Here is a 21,513-nt window from a genome sequence, read left to right as displayed (position 1 = left end):
AAATGATTCATAAGAGGAAACAGTTGTGGTGCATAGGTGTCAGAGTTATTATTTGTCATACTTTCTCTGATTTTTATGATTCCATGAAGCATTAATGTTCCATCCCTGGTGAAGACAGTGTGGCCTTTCTGGACAGGAACTGATGCAAAGAAAAAGCCTTACCTTTAGAGGATGAATTAGTAAGAAGAGCATCCTGAATTTGAGAGGGAGATGAAAAAAAGCAAAGCCACAGAATCGAGAATAAACAAGTTAAAGGACATAATCCACAAGTCTGTACTGCCTTGTAAACTGTGTTTCACTGGTATTATTCCAGCTGGACCCAATACAGATGTTGTTTAAGGCAACAGTGGTGGAACAAGTTCTTAGTGTTTGGTAAAACAGCATTTCATGGTTTTGACTTCACCAATTGACTTTCCAGTTACAACACAGATGTGCATAGAACTGCACTTTTTCACTATAATCTGTTTCTGATAGTTTTTGTATATCTTCATGTTCTGTTTTCCTTTGTTAGAGCTGAAAAGAATTTGGAGTTGAGCCCTTTTTATAAACTTCTAACTTTAAAACTTTTTCAAAAAAGAAATGTTATTCATTTATTTATTTTGCTGTGTTTCTGACCTTGTGGCTTTCCTACTATTTGAATTAGTCATCAGGTAGACTGGAATTCAGGCCCATCCTTGTTCCACTTTCCAGGAGTCAGGCCTGTCCTGTTCTGCTTTCCAGGAAACACTAGGGAAACCTTAATTCACCTTAATTCCTTGTTGCTGCCTTCTAAGGGGGAAAGGAATATACTTGAGATGTCTCACGGGACCATGTGAAAAATGCTGATTTACAGACTTACACAGGGAAAACCAGATCCCAAACTTTCTTGTTTCTGCAGTTGGCATCTGTGGGGATAAGTGGAGAAAATAGTAGTTTTAATTTATCTTTTTGTTCGGTAAGTGTAGAGAAATGTTAGGAACTATTGCAGATAAAACCAGATTTTAGCTATTGGTTATGGAAAGTATAACTGATATCCCTTTGCGAGAACACGACATTTACACTACAATTCCAAACTTACCATTGACACTTAGGAAAGGAATGGACTAATTTAATTCACTGCTAAATTTGTTGCCTGTGCTATGCTATGTAATCCTTCTTCCTAACCAGAGATTGAACAGCATGTGTTTTTACTTACTGGTGTCAAGTAGTTAAAACAACGTTGAGTTATTACAATGCATCATAGTCACTGTACTACAACAACCAAGTTAATCTTTAAATTTTTGTGCCACATGCAACTAAACAGCACCCCTCTGGTATCTGTAGGGTAAAAGAACAGAAAATGTAAAGTAGGAAAAAGATTGAAATGTATTGATTTGAACATATGAAGGAGGTGTCGTGTCAAAATATTTCAAGAATAGTGAAAAGACATGCTTCTCATATGTTTATTTCCCCACAGTTTACAAAACATTGTGGGGACTATTTTTCAAAATACACAATGCTTCAACCTTCAGAAAACATACTGTAATGAAAAAGAATCAGTTTGGACAAAACAACTGATTTCCTTTTATTTGTTTATTTATTTTAATGTCTGGAAAGAGAAATGCCAAATATTTTGATCTTTGGTTATTTTTAAGATGAGTGGTAGTATTCTATTAAGAGGGATAACGATGTGCAATGATAAGCAAGCCTAAATTCCACTGCATCTCTTTATTCTCCAAATCACAACCTGCTGAACTGAGGTTCCAGAGTCCCTACTACACTATAAGAAATGGTGGAATCAATTTCATTGCCAAATTCTCTTTCTAGTGATGCATGTACTCATAATCAGGTTTGTGTGAAATAGTTCTGTTTTGTTTAATGGTGCATCATGACAAAGTCATTTGAGAAATCTCAAAGGAATCCTATATCTGGTGTGACTGAGTAACTAGGGTTTTTATTCAGTAGAGATGTCATGGCAAATTTGTCTCCTCCTTTGTTGAAAGTGAAAACAACCCTTAAGAATTCTGGCACTGTAGCTGTTCATTCAATCAAAGATAGCTTATCATAAAGACAGTTCTGTTCTAAGATTGCATGAAAATATATCAAAACTTGGTGCTGAGTGTCAGACTGCCAAGTCCAAAGATAATCTGTAATACCAGATTTCCATTTTTATGCTGGCTCTGTCAGTGACATGACAGTAACAGATGTGGGTGGGTTCTGCCAGGATTAAATTCCAGAACATTTGAAGGCCTCTAAAATGATCTCAGTGCTGGGTGATCTGTATAATCGTCCACTTCTTCACTTTGATTTTCAAATTCCCAAGTATCTCTTTCAGACTATTACTTTTCAGTGTACTTTTAATGCCATCTTTTGTATCTAGCCATTTGAACAGTGCAACCTATTTGACTCACTTGAGGAAGGTCTGTAAGCTGATGATACTGCTGCTGTTTGGCCAGACCCATCTGTGGATGCAGTGGATACACGTCAGTCTACATATCTGTTGAGAGCTGGTGCTATGGACAGTCCCTGGGTCTGATGCTTTGGAGCGTTTGGTCTTACCAAGCATGTTCTACACATTGCATGTGGAAACAGAAAGCTGTCTGCTCCAGGGGGAACAAATGGCTAGCAGTAACCTGCCAGTCAGAACTGTTCGTGCAGGTCCTAGTGGATTTCTTTTCCTTGGGGAAATTCAAGTGCAGACTTGAAAGTGATGGTGAACTGAATACATCTGCTGGTGTGGAATGTTATAAACTTTGTCTTTTTGTGGGAGATGGTCTGAGATGCTCCCTGGCATAGACTGCAAAACAGTGTCTTTCTATGAAGAAAGACAGATATCTGTGTTCTGAAAAGGCAGTAGCTATAAATAGGATACTGTAAGGAAAAGAGTCCAGTCCATAGTGAAAGAGGGCAGCCAGAAACAGATCGGATTCTACCCATGCTTGCCTGGCATGCCCTAGATCAAACGCCATTGCTTAGAAACTAGGTTTTCTGTAAAATAGGCTAGGTGTATGTTCTATGAGTATGCTTTAGGAAATTATTATCTATCTTATTGTGTTTTGAGGATAGTGTTCATGAAAATGACTCCTGGCAAGAATCAAGCCTTTGTGTAGGAGAGGACCAGACCAGTCCCTCAAAATGTACTGATCATGTCATTACACTTTGACCAGATCAATCCTAAGCCTTCCCACTTGAGCAAATCAGTGTGAGATATGGCAAAGTAAGAACAGGTCAAACTTTTGAACCATCAGCTGCATTTCTACTGCTGATGAAGTTGCGATTATACTTCGGCCACCAGAAATCAGTGTTTTTGTGATCATTGCCTAACCAAAGCGATGTAACCAAAATTAGAGGATATACAAGCAAGGTTACATAAGGATGGTTACAGTAGGAACGTCAACTCAGAATCTTCACTACTTCAGAGTTACTGGAAAAAAATAAAAGTAAAGAGTTGGGATGCTAGCTTCTGGAGGTGCTAGCTATGCTAAAATTGGGCACGCAGGGCCTCGTTCAAGCCAGAGAGCTAATGACAAAGTGGATTCTTAAAGTGCGAGGGAATTTGTAGTGTTACTTCTGCTTTTTTTTGTGTACTACTAGTGTTTCACATTATTCTTGAAATCTGCTCAGGAAAAGCATAATTCAATGAAGCAGTTAGAAGCTGTAGTATTCTCTCCCATCAAAACCAGTTGTGGCATCAGTTCATAAATCTATAAACAGCACAGAGTTCTTGGTATGAGTCTACATAATTAATGCTTTGGGAGCCTGGCCAATTTTAGTGTACTGAAGTGTGTGTGGGATAATGTTATTTTTGAGCATGAACAGAGGAAAAAAAATCTCCTTTTGTCAGCTCCTTGCCACTGCTCTACATTTATTATTCATGTTAATTTTTCTTTCTATGATGCATAAGACTGGAAACATTTTAGAACACACAGAGTTATGCTTTGTTCAACGACAAATACGTAAAGCTATATGTAAAACTGAAATGTTGTTTTTCTGACTTCAAAATGATTCTGTCATTACCACAGTTCAAGCTTGTACATGAACAAGAGAGATGCACAATGAAAAAAATGTAAGACTTCAGGCCATATCGCTTATCAGCTTTCTTTTTAAATCTCAATGTGTCTGCACAACATGTCCAAGCATATGCCGAAAATAAAAGGCATGGGTGAAATAGTCTGAAAATTAGTAAGAATTTGAGTGGTGGGATGCAAAAAAAAAAGGCAGAAAACTATTGTTTGACCAGGAAAATTTGACTGAGTTCCATTATCTTTGGCTCACGCAAACACTGAGGAGGGTGGATTAAGTGGCACTGTATTGTTCTTTATTTATAGAGCAGTGTATGCTTGTGCATGCGAGTTATATGGTTAGAGAATTGGCTTCATTTGAGTATAAGAAGCATGATTCTCTTAGGGTGATTAAGAACTGTCTTAGGTAGAGGAGAGGAGATTGAGCTGCCATCAAGTCTCCATCTTTGTCATAAAGCTAAACAGCGGACGCTTTCTTTTGTGAACTTGATAGTGATATTGCAACACGCAGGTAGCTTATTACTTGCTTTTAGCTATGCTATGAAAAAATTATAAGCATAAACAGTGCAGAGAGGAACCTGATGAGATTTAAAAAGAGTAAATGAAGAGTCTTTCACCTGTGGAAGAATAACTGCATGTATCAGTACAGGTTTTGGGCTGACCTGCTGGAGAGGAGCTTTGTGGAGGACTTGGGCATCATGGCGAGGTGCCAGCAGTGTGCCCTTGTGGCCAAGAAGGCCAGTGGTATCCTGGGATGCATTAAAAAGAGCATGGTCAGCAGGTTGAGGGAGGTGGTCCTTTCCTTCTACTCTGTCCTGATGAGGCCACATTTCGAATACTGTGTCCAGTTCTTGGCTCCCCAGTTCAAAAAAGACAGGATCTCCTGGAAGAAGACCAGCAAAGGGAGACAAGGATGACAAAGGGCCTGGAGCACCTCCATATAGGGGAAAGCTGAGTAAACTGGTCCATTCAGCCTCTGTAAAAGAAGACTAGAGGGGAGAACCTGATTAATATTTATAAATATCTAAAGGGAGATGGAAGGCATATGGATGAGGCCAGGCTCTTTTCAGTGGTGCACAGTGATAGGACAAGGAGTAATGGCCTAAAACTTGAACATAGGAAGCTCCATACAGACATGCAGAACTTTTTTATGATAAGAGTGACCAGAGCACTGGAACAGGTTGCCAATAGAGGTGTTGGAGACTCATTCTACGGAGAAGACCTGTCTGGATGCCCACCTGTGTGACCTACTGTAGGGAACTGCTTTAGCAGGGATGTCATGATGCCTTAAAGTCTCTTCCAATCCCTGAAATTCTGTGTTCCCTTCAGCATTTCTTTGGGCTTGACTAGGTCACTTTTGGTAAATATATTGCAATAAAAACTATTTGCTGTAATCTTCTAGGCTTTTATCATTCTTCCTGGATTGCTTAGTTCCAGCTGAAAAAGCAGTTGGTAAAAGCATTAGTATGTTGTTAGTGCAAGAGTTCTTAGAGAACAAAGCTTCTAAATAACATAATGGATATTGTACTTCCTTGTCACTTGGAAATATGTGCAGAAATTTGTGATGAGCATCATATGCTATCAGTGTAGTTACTTAAAGGGCATGTAAGGTCATTCGTAGTATTAAGGCTGAGGAGAAAATGTAGAAGCTCAGTCAAAGGAAATAGATGCTGTTAGTTGTGCTCAGTTTCAGTTTAGAGATCTCAGGAACTGTGAATATTTCTTGTTTTGTGTTGTTTTTTTTCCTATGGCCTGGCTTTTTTAGGTTTGTAAGTGTTTTTATGTTTTTTGTTTTTTGTTTTTTTTAAATTTGCTTTTGTAGAGTTTAAACCATTTGTCAGATGTCGAGCGAAAGTGTCATGGGATAGATCATCTTGCATTTTAAAACCTGAAACATTATGTATGTGCTTTATAAGCTCTTAAATCAGAGAATATTCCTTGGGAATTAATGTAGTCTACTCTGCACTGAGTTTCAAGATCAGTGATGAAAGAGACATAAATTTGCCACAAACAATTGAATACATTTCTGAGTGAAGTACAAGTAAAGATGTAAAGTAATGCACAAATTCCCTTGCTGGTGGTTCTAAGCATATGTGTATATGCCCATATCCAGCCCCAAAAATCATATTCATTTTTCTTATTAGTGATTTCTGTCCTCACACTCAAAAACATAGAGGAAATCTGTGCTTCTTTCTGGAGACATTTTCTTGAGCTGTAGAAGCTTTCCTGTCACTGCAAACTCAGAATGCATAACTGTAGAAGAAGAAAATCACCTGTGGTCTTTCTTAATATGTTGGGTGTGGGTTTTTTTTTTTGTGTTTTGTTTTGTTTTTTAACAAGAAGCCAGATCATCAGTCTTGAAATTCACCTCATCTAGTGGTGCAAGATGAGATACATTTTCCATCTGGAAAAAACAGTATGCATTTGGAATCGGTCCTTATAGGACTCAGCTGTATTCAGCTAGTGTCTATGATGTGTGAGAGTGTTTGGTTTGGAGATGCAGAGCAGAAGTGAACACTTTTTAAACTCTATTATCACTGCTCTGTTGGAAATTCTGAGCATGTGCATTATTATTAGTATTACTGTGTGTACGTGTCTAGAAGTTTCTCAACTAAAAGGAAATAAATTGTTAAAAGCTTTGCTCATAGAATTGAGAAGAACAAATTACAGCCCTCAAAGCATTACTAGCATTTAATGTTTGATTATTGTTTTTGGTAACTGATAAAGTTTTGAAGTTTAGTATGTGATATACAGCAAAACCTACACTAACAACACATGCTTCAGATATTTAATTGCTTTATCAGCTGCCTGCCTCTGAAAAATAGGGAACTTACTGCAGTGTTAAAACACAGAATATTGCAAATACAATTGTCAACTACATATCCAAAGCAATTAATATTTGCACTATTTGAAGTCCTGCATATCTTGCATACTATAAGAATTCAAGCAGAGAATTCAGATGCTTAGCATGATCATGTGGTGATTGCAGTGTTGGAATTTAAAAGCCATCATGACTTCTGAGAATGTATGATACCTTTCAGTTTTCATCATTTGCTACATGCAATTATAGAGCAATTTATAAATAGAAAATAAGTCCCATTAAACAGTACTAAAGTAGGAAGGATATTTTTATAAAATTGTATATATTTAAGGATTGTTAAATGTCTTGTGCTGCCATGGATCTAGTCTCTAGAAACACAATTTCAATGTAACAGACAAATTGTACTTTTCCCTTTCTAGCTGTTTCTAATAGAAATAGATAATTATGTCACTTTGTAATGAAAAACTTGCTTCTACTGATATATATCTGATTTTAGATACCTTTTATTCTTTTAAGAACTTGTGACAAAGGCTACTGACTGGATTGTGTTTCTCAAGAGGTAGGCAAAAGAGTATTTACTGGCATATTAAAACTGAACAGAGGAACAAACCTTCTGAATGCATAGATGTGTCAGAAGTGCAGCAGTGTCTGTCAACTGCATTGATATTCTCTAAAGTTGATTTGCGAATGTAGTTTGGTGAGCACCTGTTTCTGATTGTCTCAAACTAGTTAGTCTTTGTTAAATTTGGAAGCCGATCGTTAAGTGCAACCCATCTTATTTTATTTGCCCACCCCAAGTTCTGTGCTAAATGTATGCAAACCAAAAAACATTCTCGTCCACTGAAATTAATTTAGGTACTGCTGTGGATATTACTTGAGAACCAGAAAGAGTATCAAGGGAGGGCTTTGGACTTTTAACCACTGGCTACTAGTCTTTGAGCATGGTTTTCTATCCTCTTTACATTCTACCCTTGCAGCATTCCCTTCTTCGGTTTGGTTGCAATGATGCTTGTGGAGGTTGTGTCTAAAACTTTGCTAAGTCAAAGAAAATGACATGCACTACTTTTACCTTGCGCACAAAGCCAGTAATAACATTACAGAAGATAGCAGGATTGGTCAGACACAGCCTGGCCATGGTGAATTTGTGCTGGCTCTTCTGAATCTCTCCTTGTTTTTTATCTGCTGAGATCTGACCATTTGTTTCATGTGTTTCAGGTAATTGAGTTTAGGCTGAACAGTTCATCTCTCAGATGCTCTTTTCTGCCATTCCTCAAACAATCGTAGTGTGATTTTTTTTCTGTTCTTACATGACAGAGGGATCTTGCCTCTCTCTGGTGTTTCTCTTTTTATCAGTAAATAGTCTTATCTATCTAGTGAAGATAACGTTTTACTGGATTTTCAATATCTGTATGTGAGAGACAGGAAATAAGTTACTCAGGCTTTTTTTCATGGGTCACATACTCTAGTCTTTGACTTCTGGATCTTGTAAAGTTGATTCACAGAATCACAGAATCACCAAGGTTGGAAAAGATCTCTAAGATCATGCAGTCCAAATGTCCACCAATCACCACTAGTTCTCACCAAACCATGTCTCTCAGTACAACATCTAAATGTTTCTTGTATACCTCTAGGGATGGTGACTCCACCACTTCCCTGGGTGGCCTATTCCAGAGCCTGACCACTCTCTTGGAGAAGTATTTCCTAACTTAAAACCTGCACTTCCCCTGATGCAAGTTGAGGTTCATACTTAGAATGTCATACTATGCTGCTCTGTTTAAAAAGAAGGGTTTTTGTGCACTGGGCTAATCAGTGATAACAGATCACTTAGACATGAAGACCAGTGCATAAAAGGACTGCTTAGCAAGTTTTCAGATTTACAATTGGGAAGCATACCTTGTTGGCAATCCTGAGACTCACAGGTTAGTTTATGTTAATTTATGACTCATATGTTAGTTTATTTATGTTTATGTTAGTGTATAGTATTGAGTATTAACAATACGTACTGTTGTTAAATTTACTTTGTTAGAATAGTTTACAAACATTGCTAGCTGTCTGAAAACCACTAATTGCCCCTTAAAAAACCACTCTTGCCCTTAAAAAAAAAAAAAAGCAAAAACAAACATCTGATGCATGAGATGAAATTAATCTATGAAAGAAAGCTATGAAAAGCCAATAGAAAATATACTTTCTGTCTATCAGTTATTTCACATTCCTTTTTTAATTCATCTCCATTGCTTCGTGTTTTAAGAGATCCCCAAATGAATAAACACACTGCAAATCAACCTAAAAGGTGTATACTAAAAAAAAAAAAGTATTGTGATATGCACAGTAATCACATCTAAGGAACAGATTTCAAAGCAAATGTTGCACTGTAGGAATCTCACTGCAATCTGAGTACATGTATCTGATTGGTGTACTGATGGACAATCAGCTGAATATGAACCAGCAGTGTACCCAGGTGGCCAAGAAGGCCAGTGGCATCCTGGCTTGTATCAGGAATGGTGTGGTGAGCAGGACTAGATAAGTCATCCTGCCCCTGTGCTCTGCACTGGTGAGGCCTCACCTCAAGTACTGTGTTCAGTTTTGGGCACCTCAGTACGGAAAGGACATGGAGATGCTGGAGCAGGTCCAATGAAGGGCAACAAGGCTTGTGAAGGGCTTGGAGAGTATGTCCTAAGAGGAGTGACTGAAGGAACTGGGGCTGTTTAGTCTGGGGAAAAGAAGGCTGAGGGGAGACCTTATTGCTCTCTTCCAATATCTGAAAGGTGCTTACAGTAAGTGCGGCGTTGGTCTTCTCACTGGTGACAGGTGACAAGGGGAAATGGCCTCAAGTTTTGCCAGGGTAAGTTTAGGCTAGATATCAGGAAAAAATTCTTTACAGAAAGGGTTGTTAAGCACTGGAATAGGCTCCCCAGGGAGTTGGTTGAGTCACCATCCCTGAATGTGTTTAAAATCTGTTTGGATGTGGTGCTCAGGGACATGATTTAGCAGAGGGTTGTTAGAGTTAGGGTAGTATGGTTAGGTTGCTGTTGGACTCAATGATCTTGAAGGTCTTTTGTGACCTGAGTGATTCTATCATTTTATGTCAATCCACATAGCAGATTAACAGTACATTTAATAATGAATGATAACAACATGGGTTGTAATGTGGGGAAATCATCTCTTTACTCTTCTCATAGAAGAAAATGCAGTCGCAGCTTCAAATACTGTTTTCATTAAGCCTTTGGGTTTTTATTCTTCAAAAATGCATTTATTATTATTATTTTTTTTTTAAGATGAAGAGTGGATTAAGGGAATGGTAAAGGTAAACACTGCCTGCCAGTGAATAGGTGATGCCAATGGTAGTGCTGAGCACATCCCACTAAGGAGCAGGTTCCTAAGGAGTCTGTTTCACTAAGGTCCACAGTTTTTTAAATGCTCGTTATTATCATTTTGTTTCTAATTTATGGGCAAGGTGATACCAACAGTATTTGAACCCCTCACCTACTTAAGCTCATAATATCATGCTGAGCTTTCCCTATGAAGGAGTTGTTATAGAAAGCCTATGTTTTTGTTTATCTGACTGGCTCTAAATAAAACTACTTTATATGCACTCATGTCCAAAAAAATGCATATATTTTTAGAATTTGCATTAGCTAGTGTTCTTGAAGGCTTAAAAAGGAGTTAGATCTAGAACAGCTGGGAGCCTTTCCTTTCTCCCAACAGTTTTCTGCATTTCTTGTTGAGTTTATGCAGAATCTGTCAGGTTCTTTGGCAAAGATGCAGTTTTCTTCATAGCCTAGCCTGGGTGGAGATGCCTTGGACCCATTTTCCTGGACAGGAGAGGAGCCAAGATGGGAAAGACCAGCTTTTTTGGGCAAGATGCAGGCACTGTCTCGTCAGCTCTGTCTAGGTGGAGTTGCATCAGCCCAGAAAAAGACACACCAGGCCAGTATGGAAAAAACAACAACAAACATCTACTTCTGAGAATAAAGTCAGAGGAACAGTACTCTGGAGATCATATTATGAGGTCCAAATCAAGCTCTATCCCAGTATGAATAAGTGATCTGGAATCACAGAATTGTAGTGGTTGGAAGGGACCTCTGGATATCATCCAGTCCAACTCCCTTGCTGAAGTAGGTGCTCTACAGCAGGTCACACAGGTGGGCATCCAGGAAGATGCTGAATATCTCCAGAGAAGGAAACTCTACCACCTCTCTGGACAGCCTGTTCTAGTTCTCTGTCACTCTCTCAGTGCAGTAGTACTTTCTCATGTTCAGATGGAACTTCCTATGTTCCAGTTTGTGCCTGAAATTGAATCCAAATTGAAATAAGGATTTGAGATTCATTAAAAAGGTGGAAGATTTTGTTTTGATTGTTTTCCCATGGACTAAAGATCTTTTGTGGTCTTTATGCTACTGATTGTAAATAATGACTGTTGAAAATGGTTCAACATAAAGGACATTCAGGAAGAGCTATCCACTAAAAGTGATAGATAGGTTATGTTCTGTCCTTAACTTTTGAAAATGTTAAATTGTCCAATGATTAATTTTATTTAAGCTAAATGTTTAGCACACACATTTTACCTTCAAGCAGAAATAAGTTTACAGATTGAGAAATTAAATGAGTGGAATTTCCTAAGTTTTAACAGAAAAATTATAGAATCACTCAGAATGGCCCAGGTTGGAAGGGACCTCAAGGATCATGAATCTCCAACCCCCCTGCCACAGGCAGGGCCACCAACATCTAATACTAGACCAGGTTTGAGCAGTATCATATGACAAGTCAGAGACAGGTAGGTTGTCAGGCCTCTGTTTAAAGAATTTTTCAGAAGTTTATTCCTGTTTCCACCAGAACTGCACACTTGGTTATTCTCAAACAAGCGTTTGTGCTTTTTTTTTTAGTTTTGTTTGCAATGTGATTTTCACAAATAAGGGAAATGGGCTGCAGGGTGAAAGCACTAGGGCTGGACCCCTGGCATGGGATCCCAAATTTAAATCTGGATTTTTTTCAGCTTTACACCTCAAAAACAAGGATAGATACTTAGTCCAATAAAAATTAATTTTAAAGTAAAATGTGCAAGGAGCCTTTAAACTAAAATGTGTAAGGAGATGGTGAAATAATGGAAATGGAAATTTGAAGAAGTGCATGATTAACCCAAAAACAGATTATAGAAATGACATTTATAAAAATTTAACCTTCAAATTGCTGGCAGTCCTGCCTTTACTTCTGCACTGTTCTCACTGATCCTGAAGTTATAGTGAGCTACAATGACTTAACTCAGCTTTGTACTCTAGTGAATGCTGGAGAGGAACTGGCAAGGTAAGTTGCAAGAAGTATAGGTGTGCAATATGAATGCTTACATGAGACAAAAAGTAGAAAAACTAGGCTTTGAGATTTGAAATTTGCCAGATTTCCTTCTGTTTCTCTGAGAAATATCTACTATATCTGTTAAAAAGAGTATGTTTTAGATTAACATTATCATAACTAAATACATATTCTAACTGAAGGAAGAAGTCACAGTAATTTGACATGAGAAAGGGCACTGAAAGTGTTGGAGCTGACACTAGGTCCTCACAGTACATCTCTTCCAATGGAAGTCTGAGGCAGCTAATGAGTTGCTGCCCTCAAGAAATATCATTTATTCTGGAGCAGAAAGCACTACTCTAGGTCTCTGAAGGTCAGTTCACATTCCTTGACAAGTCTGCAGCTTTTAGTCACTTCTTTTATTTAAGTCTGGACACATCTAGGGAGTAGATGTAGTAGGTGGGAGTCAAGTGAATGGGGCCCGGCTCTGATCAGGGGTGCCCAGTGATAGAACAAGGGGAGCAGTGGTCAGAAATTGGAACATAAGGAAGTTCCATGCAACATCAGGAAGAACTTCTTTACTGTATGGGTGATAGAGCTCTGGAAGAGGCTGCACAGAGAGCTTGTGGCTTCTCTGGAGATATTCAAAACCAATCTGAATGCTTTCTTCCTTGTTAAATGCAATTTCTGAGAACAAGTACAAGGACTAACAATTTGTACTGTGGTCGTACTAGCTGAAAAAATTGTTTCAGCAACAAGAGAAGCTAGAAAATGCAGAATGGAGTGTGATAGTAGAATAATATATGTATATATTTATTTGAAGTTATCTTGCTACAGCCTATTCTACTACATTTCCTAGACAAACTTAATTACAGCTCTGTATTTGCTATTGACTGATCAAAGTTGGCTTCCTCTTTAGCACTTACCTTTTCAGAAAATTCTTAGCTCCTCATTTGCCAGATATCAGGAGCTAGTTAGACAGAATTTGTCTGGAACCTTCTTCAGTGAAGTCTTTTTCTTGCTGTTGTTTATTGTTGTTTTTTGTTTTGTTTTGCTTTGTATTACATTCTCCCTATTCTTAAATTATTGCACCTTCACAACTTAACAACCTGAATTGATTACTAGTTTTTAGTTACCAGTAAAGAAGTAAGCCATAATAGTAAGACTTAAAATAGCAAGATTTATTTATCCTACCTTTTAAGTACCATAGTTAAAATAGGAAATATCTGTAATTTCTGCATTAAACTGTGCCACTGTGAGCAAAAAAAGTAGCATTTCAAAAGGAAGTGAGAATTGCTCCACAATTTGTTTCTTGAACCAGCAGAATGTCACTGAAATGAACAGCGCCAATTGACTGGGGAATGGAGAAACTGACACAGAGTGTTAGGACTTCAACAAGAATTGTAGTGTTGAAACTTCTTCATGACTCATCTCTCAAAATGTCCCAGTAGATCTTTGTGTAATAAATGTAGCTTTATAGGTAAGAATAGCATTGCTTTTGTTCATCTGTTTGCTTATCTGCCTGAGCAGAGAGATCTTTCAAGCCAAAGTTGAAAGCACGTGAGCTGGGTTGCTTTTGCAACAATTTTTTGCAATAAATTTGCGTTAAGTGTGTTTTGAAAAGTTAAAGTACTGAGTGTTGACTGCATATTTTTTCTGAAGTACTGCTAAGATAATGTATAGTGTTGATATAATAACATTATTTCATTGGGGAACTTAATTTGCAAAGACAAAACCATGTACGATGCTTTTAACTTGTCCACTTTTAATAACAAATTATTTCCTACTGTTTTTAAGGGTCCATATGGCACCCATTTTCATTGTTAATTTAGATTTTGTCTCTGGAAGCAATGATGTTGTATATAATCTGTGAGGGGAAAGATGATTTAATGTTGTCCACAGCTACTTGGCTAGAGGACCTAAAGAAAACCAAGACAGTCTTTGCACAGCAGTACAACAGGAGGCAATGGGCACAAGCTGGAACGTGGGAAATCCCACCTAGACAGTAGAATTTATTTATTATTATTATTTTTATTGCAAGAGTGGTAAATACTGGTTGCCCAGAAACATTTTGGAAACTATGCCCGTAAAGGTCTTCAAGACTCAGCTGGATATAGCTTTGGGCAACCCGATCTGATTAGGTCTGCTTTGAGCAGAGGGTGCTGAAGTCCTTTCCATGCTAAGTTATTACAGCATTCTGTGGCTGTGGCTTAGGAGTGCCTCTTGTTAATTCTACTGCAAAGAAACATATCTATTTTTAAACTTTTCCTTTTTAAGCTATGTTTGATTTTGAGCCAAATAACCAATATTTCTCCATGTTTGGGAGCCAAAGAAAAAACAAAAAACAACCAAAAAAAAAAAAACAAAAATAAAAGCTGCACGCTGTTAGATTATCATTATGATCTTGGCTGGTGGTACATATGGCACCAGATTTGGAAAATGAAAGCACTGCTGTGAATAATTTGGAAGTAATAAGTGAGATGATTCTCGCAAATAGATGATGCTAATATATTTTCTTATGGCATGCTTCATTTATCTACAACTTGGGGAGGCAGTGCTAGGTCTTTCATTCATGCCCTCTAAAATCTTTGAAATAGAGAAAAATAAACAGCTTCAATGTAAGGCAAAAGGAATTCTGATGATTAAGCCAAATTTGCTGTAATACAGTACAGCTGTATTCACCCATTTGTAGGGCAGAGTTCACGGCTTTTAGCTCTTCAGATAAAAATGGAAAACAAGATTGCATGTGTTCACAAGAGGCCACATACACATTCAGTTCACCACTAGAATCACAGAGTAAGTACAAGTACAACATCTAGTCCCACCGCTTTTTTTGCTAGTGAAGCAGGTGAATAGATAGCTCAAAGTATATGGTGCCAGATAAATTTATTTCCAAATACATTTGTACTTCATTCTTCAAGCTTGTTGCTGTATAGGCACATTAGGTTTGTGTTAGTTAGTTAATGAATTAAGTTATTTAATCAACGAATTTTCAGCCAGCTGTTGATGTATCTTCTTAAGCTGGAGAGAGAAATAGAATACTCTTCAGCTGAAGGCAGTTTATTCGATGTGGCCAAAGTACAATTTTTGTTTGAGATAGAAACAGAAAACAGACAGTGAATTCAAATTCCAGTCACCTCATCCCAGTTTCTCTCACATTTCTTGAAACAGATGAAAATCAAACTAGCTAGTTTTGTGCTAACTGCACAGCTGTTACCAACAGTACTGTAAGGATGCAGTGCATTCATAGGACACAGAATTCTGAAGTATTCAGTTCTGTGTTGCTGAAACCAATTTTTGAGAGGTAAAAAACTCTTAGATAGTTTTACTTGCCTTTATATGTTGGAAAAACTGTTGTCCCCAACACTGAATTACTGAACAAATACCATTTTAATGCTACTAGTCCAGTGATGCAGTTCTGTGTTCATCTCCTAACTTCTCACCAGCTTTTAAACAGCAATGGAATTACTAAAATCTGTTTCTAATAATTACCTGTTAATTTTTTACCTTTACAAACTGCTTTGCAACAGAGATGTCTTAGTGGGATGCTGTAATATCCAAAGGGCTTTCACTGGACATTTCCTGTGAAAGTAGAAATTGAAAATTAGAGCTCTCTGTTTTTCCTGTAGATAAATATGAGCTGTAAGTTTGAAACATCTGCTAAGAGTAGGATGTGGTACCATCGCTTCTAAATTCTCCCCCCACCCCCATTACTCCATTATTTATTAAAGATATGAGAAAAAGATAATACATCATATAATTGGCATTAAATCTAAATCCAAATAATGTCCAGACAAATATTTCATATATTATCTTCATTAGCTGCTCTTCCATTTTGAAGGCATTAAATAGGCTCCTGTTGCCTATTCATGACTGCTTTTATTTTTTTCCCCATCTACCCAAACTGTTTTATTCCCAGCTGGATTCCTCCAACAATTTTTAGTTATTTTCTTCCTTTTGAAGAATTACCAGGGGTTGGTTTCCTTATGATGTAATAGTTTTCACTGGGTTGTCTCAAAAGTCATTCCTCTTTTAGGCAAAGCATCTTTTCACAAAGAGTTCTCTCTAACAATGCAAGGCATTTGAGGTTTGATGTAGTTAATGTTGTGCTTTTACTTCAGTTATGCTGTTTGCTGCTTGTCATACTGCTTTTGGCCACCAATAGAATTTTGTTGAAAAGAGTAATTGCAAATCAGCACAAAATTTTTGTTGGTGAGCCACAAGGGAAAGACTGTTTTTCAGATGTAGCTGTGGATCTCAGAATCTTCCAGTTAGTGATGGCCTGAAGCTGAACTACTCCACAAATTCAAATACTTAGCACCAGAATTTCAATAATGCATGCCAAAAATGGACATAACAGAATATAAGTTAGAAAAATTCAACCTTGCTTTGCTCTGTGCCTGAAAGTGTTCTTTTCTGTTTGCAAGATGTTTTAAAAATCTTTTTGTGCTGGAATTTGAGAGAATCTGGTTTATCATTCTATTTTTTCACCAGGGAGGGGAAGGGAGGAAGGTATTCTAATATCAGGATGTATCTAGGGTATTTTCTCAAAATCAAATTCATTTGTACCACAGCATGATTGTTTACTTGAGTGGCGGCCAAGATGGAGATATTACTCAAAACAAGAATACTCTGTTACTTGTTTAAAGTACCTTAAGATCAGCACAAATGAAACCTGTTCTGCTAATGTCTTCCCAAAAGTAATCCCCACTCACCTAGCTGGTTGCTGTCAAGCCAATTATGCCTGTGCTCTCTGCTGGCTAGTAGGCCTATCTATGCATATCTCTCAGCTATCTGTGGATCACAAGTGACTAAATGGGCATTCCTCACAAGAGGTTTCTTTGTGGTCTGCTGTGTTTGTATTTTTAGAGCATGATTCTAAGTAGATTGCACACAGGTGGGCTCAAAAGTGAAGAGCTGGAACAGTGTAAGGGCTTCTGGAAAGATACTAGAGGACTAAGATGTCAGCAGATGTGAGGGCTTGTCTGCTTCTCAGCGGGTTCCCTGGTCCAACCCAATGACTAAGTAGGTCACTGATCCTCTTTGGGTCATTTAATATGAGTCGACTCATATTGCAAAAACATGGTTGACTCATGGTAGCAAAAAAAAATTAGGATTTTCAAGACCCCTTCCAACTTGGGCTATTAAATGATTCTGTAAAATAGGATTCAAGAGCAGTAAGATGGGATACAAGAAATTGCTTCAAACTAACAATGGGATTTCTTGCTTTTCCTCCTTGTTTATTTTGATCTGTAAAGTAACTTTATACTATGCATCAATAAGGAGAAAGAGGAAGAAAAGAGAAAAACATCATGTATAAGTTGTTTGTACAATAACATACGAATTACCATGGATTTCCTCTGAAATTTTCAGTTTGTAGTTCTGTACTGTTTTGAAACCTGATAGTAAAACTTGTCAGCATTGTCTACGGTTGCACCACTTTCATCTGTGCAAATCCAAGAACTAGTCAGCTTCTGGTAGCTACCAGTTTGTTGAAGGGAATTCAGTATAGTCATTTGAAGTGCGGTACTTCTGTTACTGATTTAGCATAGCTATTTTCCTTCAAATAGATACAGCTAAAGATTAGTGAAGAAGGCCATTTATTTACCTTGCCCTTTGGGTCTGAGAGCAAAGGAAGAAAATGGGAGAAAAGTGACCTCTTTCTCAGCAAGGGGAACAAAGTAGTAATCAGAAGCTTACAGAAGGAACAGAAGATAGCCATTAGGGCATATATTAAGGATAATATGGAATTGAGATTATGACTAAATCACCATCACCAAGGAGATGGGAAGAAAGATTTTCCTAAATATTGTCAACGCTGACTCAGTTGACAGAATCTACCTAGAGTTCAGCAAAGCCTTTGACACTGTCTCTCATGAAATTCTCTTGGAGAAATTGGCAGCCTGTGGCTTGGACAGGTACATTCTTTTCTAGGTAAAGAACTGGCTGGATGGCTGGGCCCAGAGAGTGGTGGTTTTATATCCAGCTGGCAACCAGTCATGAGTGGTGTTCCCCAGATGTTGCTACTGGGGCCTGTCCTATTCAGTACTGTTATTGATGACCTGGATGAGATGATTGAGTGTACCCTCAGTAAGTTTGCAGATGACACAAAGTTGGGAGAAAGTGTTGATCTGCCTTGGGGGTAGGAAGGCCCTTCAGAGGGATCTGGACAGGCTGGATAACTGGGCTGACACCAGTGGGATGAAGTTCAACAAGACTGAATGCTGGGTCCTGTACTTTGGCCACAAAACCCTGGGCTTGGGGCAGAGAGGCTGGAAGACTGTGTAGAAGAAATGGATCTGGAGGTGTTTGTTCACCCTCAGCTGAACATGAGCAAGCAGTGTGTCCAACTGGCTAACAAGACCAATGGCATGTTGGCTTGTATCAGAAGTACTGCAACCAGCTAAGAGCAAGGAAGGAATAATTACTCTGTACTCATCTCTGTTGAGGCCACACCTTGAGTACTGTGTTCATTTTTGGGCCCCTCACTACAAAAAAAGGCATTGAGGTCCTGGAGTGTGTCCAAAGAAGGGCGACTAAGCTGGTGAGGTGTCTGGAGCATGAGCCTCATGAGGAGTGGCTGAGGAAGCTGGAATTGTTTAGTCTGGAAGAGAGGAGGCTCAGGGAGACCTTATTGCTCTGTATGACTACCAGAATGGAGGTTGTAGTGAGCTGGGGGTTGGCCTTTTTTCTCATATAACTACTGATAGGACTAGAAGAAATGGCCTCGAGTTATACCACAGGAAATTCAGGTTGTAATTCATTTTAGGAAATACTACTTCTCTGAAAGAGTGGTCAGGTGCTGGAATAGGCTGCCCAGGGATTTGATGGAGTCACCAATGCTGGAGGTGTTTAAGGAACGTTTAGACATTGGTTTGAGGATCATGGTTAATGAGAACTATTGGTGGTAAGCAGACAGTTGGATTGGATGATCTTGTAGGTCTTTTTCAACCTCAGTGATTCTATAATTCTGTGATCCCCATATGAAGCTACTGGGGACATGCAACTTTGGACACCAACAAGGTTCCAAACAGCAGAAACCAGGAAGGGACATCAACAGACTTCCAAGTCAACTAATATACATAGTGATACTAATATCATAATGATACTTAGTAAAGCATTCTACATGGCATCAAAGTTTAGGATTATTGCCTCTGATTGATAACAAATTACATTTATTAAAATTAAGTATTCACCTGAATTCCATTTTATAGTATCTTACTGCAGAGAGGGAAGCATATATGAAAGGATAGTCTTTATTAAACATTTGTGTCTAAAAAGGAAGGAAGGCTTATAGTATTTGATTCAAATATGAGATAAATAGACTTCTGCATTAAAAATTTTAATCAGCCACAAAAAAAAAAAAAATTAAAAAAAAAATTAAAAAATTACTGACTATCTTATTTGCATTTTAAGTACACAATAGTTCTGTAAACTATCCTCAGTTGGAAGAGACCCCCAAGTCCAACTCCTGGTTCCACAGAGGACCCTATGTCTGAGAGCTGATAATATTTTTTTATAATAAAATTGCTGATAATATTTTCATGTAATTGCAGTGTGATGATAAAAGAAGTTGTTTCCCAAATGAGGAAGGGACCATCATCCTTTTCCCCAGGATGGTGCCTTATCACTGATAATGGCAGAGAGTTGAGGTGTCTCAAACTACTGTCATTTCCTGGGATATGACAAAGTAGCCTTTGTAGAATTGGGATGGCTTCCTGACTTTTTTTCCTGAGTTCATTTACCTGATCGCTCTTCAGACAAAGGGTTTAATTGGAGGCAAATGTTTTCCATCAATTTTGCTTACATCCTTTGTATAAAGGAAAGGGGCACGAAGAGTTTGGTCTGGGTCTTTTCAGACAACTGCAGGTACTCATCACTACTACTAAATCATTTTCAGAAAATGGGACTGTGGCCTCTCAGTAACTCCAGTCATTGTACTTTCTCCAGAGGAAGAGTAGTGAAGTGATTGCTGAGAACCAGTTTGTACTTGTCTTAAGAAATTTTGAATATCAATCTGCATTCATCTCTGGAAAGAAGAGAGAAAGGAGGAGGGATGTGTCAGGAGAGAGAAAGAAGTTATTGCTCTACCCTGTTGTGTAATGACAATTCATACATCTGTCATTGTTTTTCTTTAGGTTTAGCTTCTGCAGTAAAAGGACTTTATGAAAATTTTATAAACATTCCAAACAGTCAGTGTTTTAAAATGTTTCTTGGAAATTCTGTAATGTGTATGTGTTAGTCTAGGTGTTGCAGTTTAATTCCAACTAGAAAATTACATTTCCTTCTGAACACGACTGAAAACAACTAACTGCTGTAGCATTTTTATTCAGACGCAGTTACCATTCATCCTCTAATTTTGCAATAAGTCTTACTGCTATAGCATCCTTACAATTTTTTTTTTAATTATTATTTTTTTAAATTTTATTGCTAACAGAAGAGAATGATCTCCTGACTTGCCATTTTGTTATCTCTGGATCCTAAATTACTGCTATAACTCCTATATTTAAAGGAAAAGATGTTTAAATTTTTTCTGATTACTTCATTTATATTTCTACAATTGTATAAGAAGCTGCTAATGATATTACTAAACTGATGAAGGGAAAAAAGTAGGCATGTTAGAAACTACAATTAAATGTAACAGCTTGTTTTCTAAAACACACTGAGTTGCCATGAAAATCTACCTTCAAACAGTTGTTTGTTTGCATCTAACAAACTGAAAAGTGTTATGTTGCTATAATGTCATATTCTGTTACTAAATACGTAATTACAAGAAAATACATTTTGTTCTTCTGTTATTTTTTTCTCTTTCTGTAGTGAAAAGACAGAGTCTGAAAGTTCAGATCAATGCAACAGACGACACTGTTTGCATGAGGTATCTTCGACCAAGCCAAAACACCAAACTTGAAGGTTTTGTCCTGGGTTACGGAAGCAGCTTCTTCTCTAATCAGTACATTCCTTTACCTTCAGATGGAAGCACCTACATAAATGAACTTGGTAAAGTATTATTCCTTTCCATGTTATTGTTGTCATGATGTGGAAACAGACCAATGAAATTATGAATCTTTGGGTTTCTTAATTTGTGTTTTTATTGGGGTATTGCTTTGGCTTTTTTTGTGTGTTTAAGGCTAGTTTGGGAAGAATTTCAGATCACAATGTTCCGTTAGGGAGAAAAAATAAGTTCTTGTTGTTTGGAAGAGCTTGTTATTTATATTTGAGGATTTTCACTTGGGGGAATCTTTAATCCTAAAAGAATGAACTCTATTGACTGCATTGCAGATAGTATGAGACGATTTGCATAAATCTGCAGTTATGTACATGGGAGATGTTTATGTTTCTATCGTAGCAAAGAAGCAGAAATAAAAAAAAATTAAGTATTGTGTGGTTGATTCACTTTAATGGAAATGTTTATAACAAAAGGATGTA

At 37.7% G+C, this 21,513-nt stretch overlaps 2 protein-coding genes across 48 annotated transcripts in view; both read left to right on the top strand.

The window, feature by feature from the left end:
- Positions 1–21,513, top strand: part of ABI3BP (ABI family member 3 binding protein) — a 302,331-nt gene that overhangs the window by 176,971 nt on the left and 103,847 nt on the right. For all 47 annotated transcript variants that reach the window (XM_052664412.1, XM_052664501.1, XM_052664466.1 and 44 more), the window contains exon 2: positions 20,905–21,084. In XM_052664412.1, the coding sequence (XP_052520372.1) occupies positions 20,958–21,084 (127 nt within the window). In that variant the 5' untranslated portion in view covers positions 20,905–20,957. The remainder of the gene's footprint in view (positions 1–20,904; positions 21,085–21,513) is intronic.
- Positions 1–21,513, top strand: part of RPL24 (ribosomal protein L24) — a 304,494-nt gene that overhangs the window by 234,865 nt on the left and 48,116 nt on the right. The window lies entirely within an intron of this gene.

The sequence above is a fragment of the Tympanuchus pallidicinctus genome, unplaced genomic scaffold (assembly GCF_026119805.1).
Source record: "Tympanuchus pallidicinctus isolate F22 unplaced genomic scaffold, pur_lepc_1.0 scaffold10, whole genome shotgun sequence".
Lineage (NCBI taxonomy): Eukaryota > Metazoa > Chordata > Aves > Galliformes > Phasianidae > Tympanuchus > Tympanuchus pallidicinctus.
Note: the sequence above shows the minus strand (reverse complement) of the source record. Positions and strands in the feature narration are given on the sequence as shown.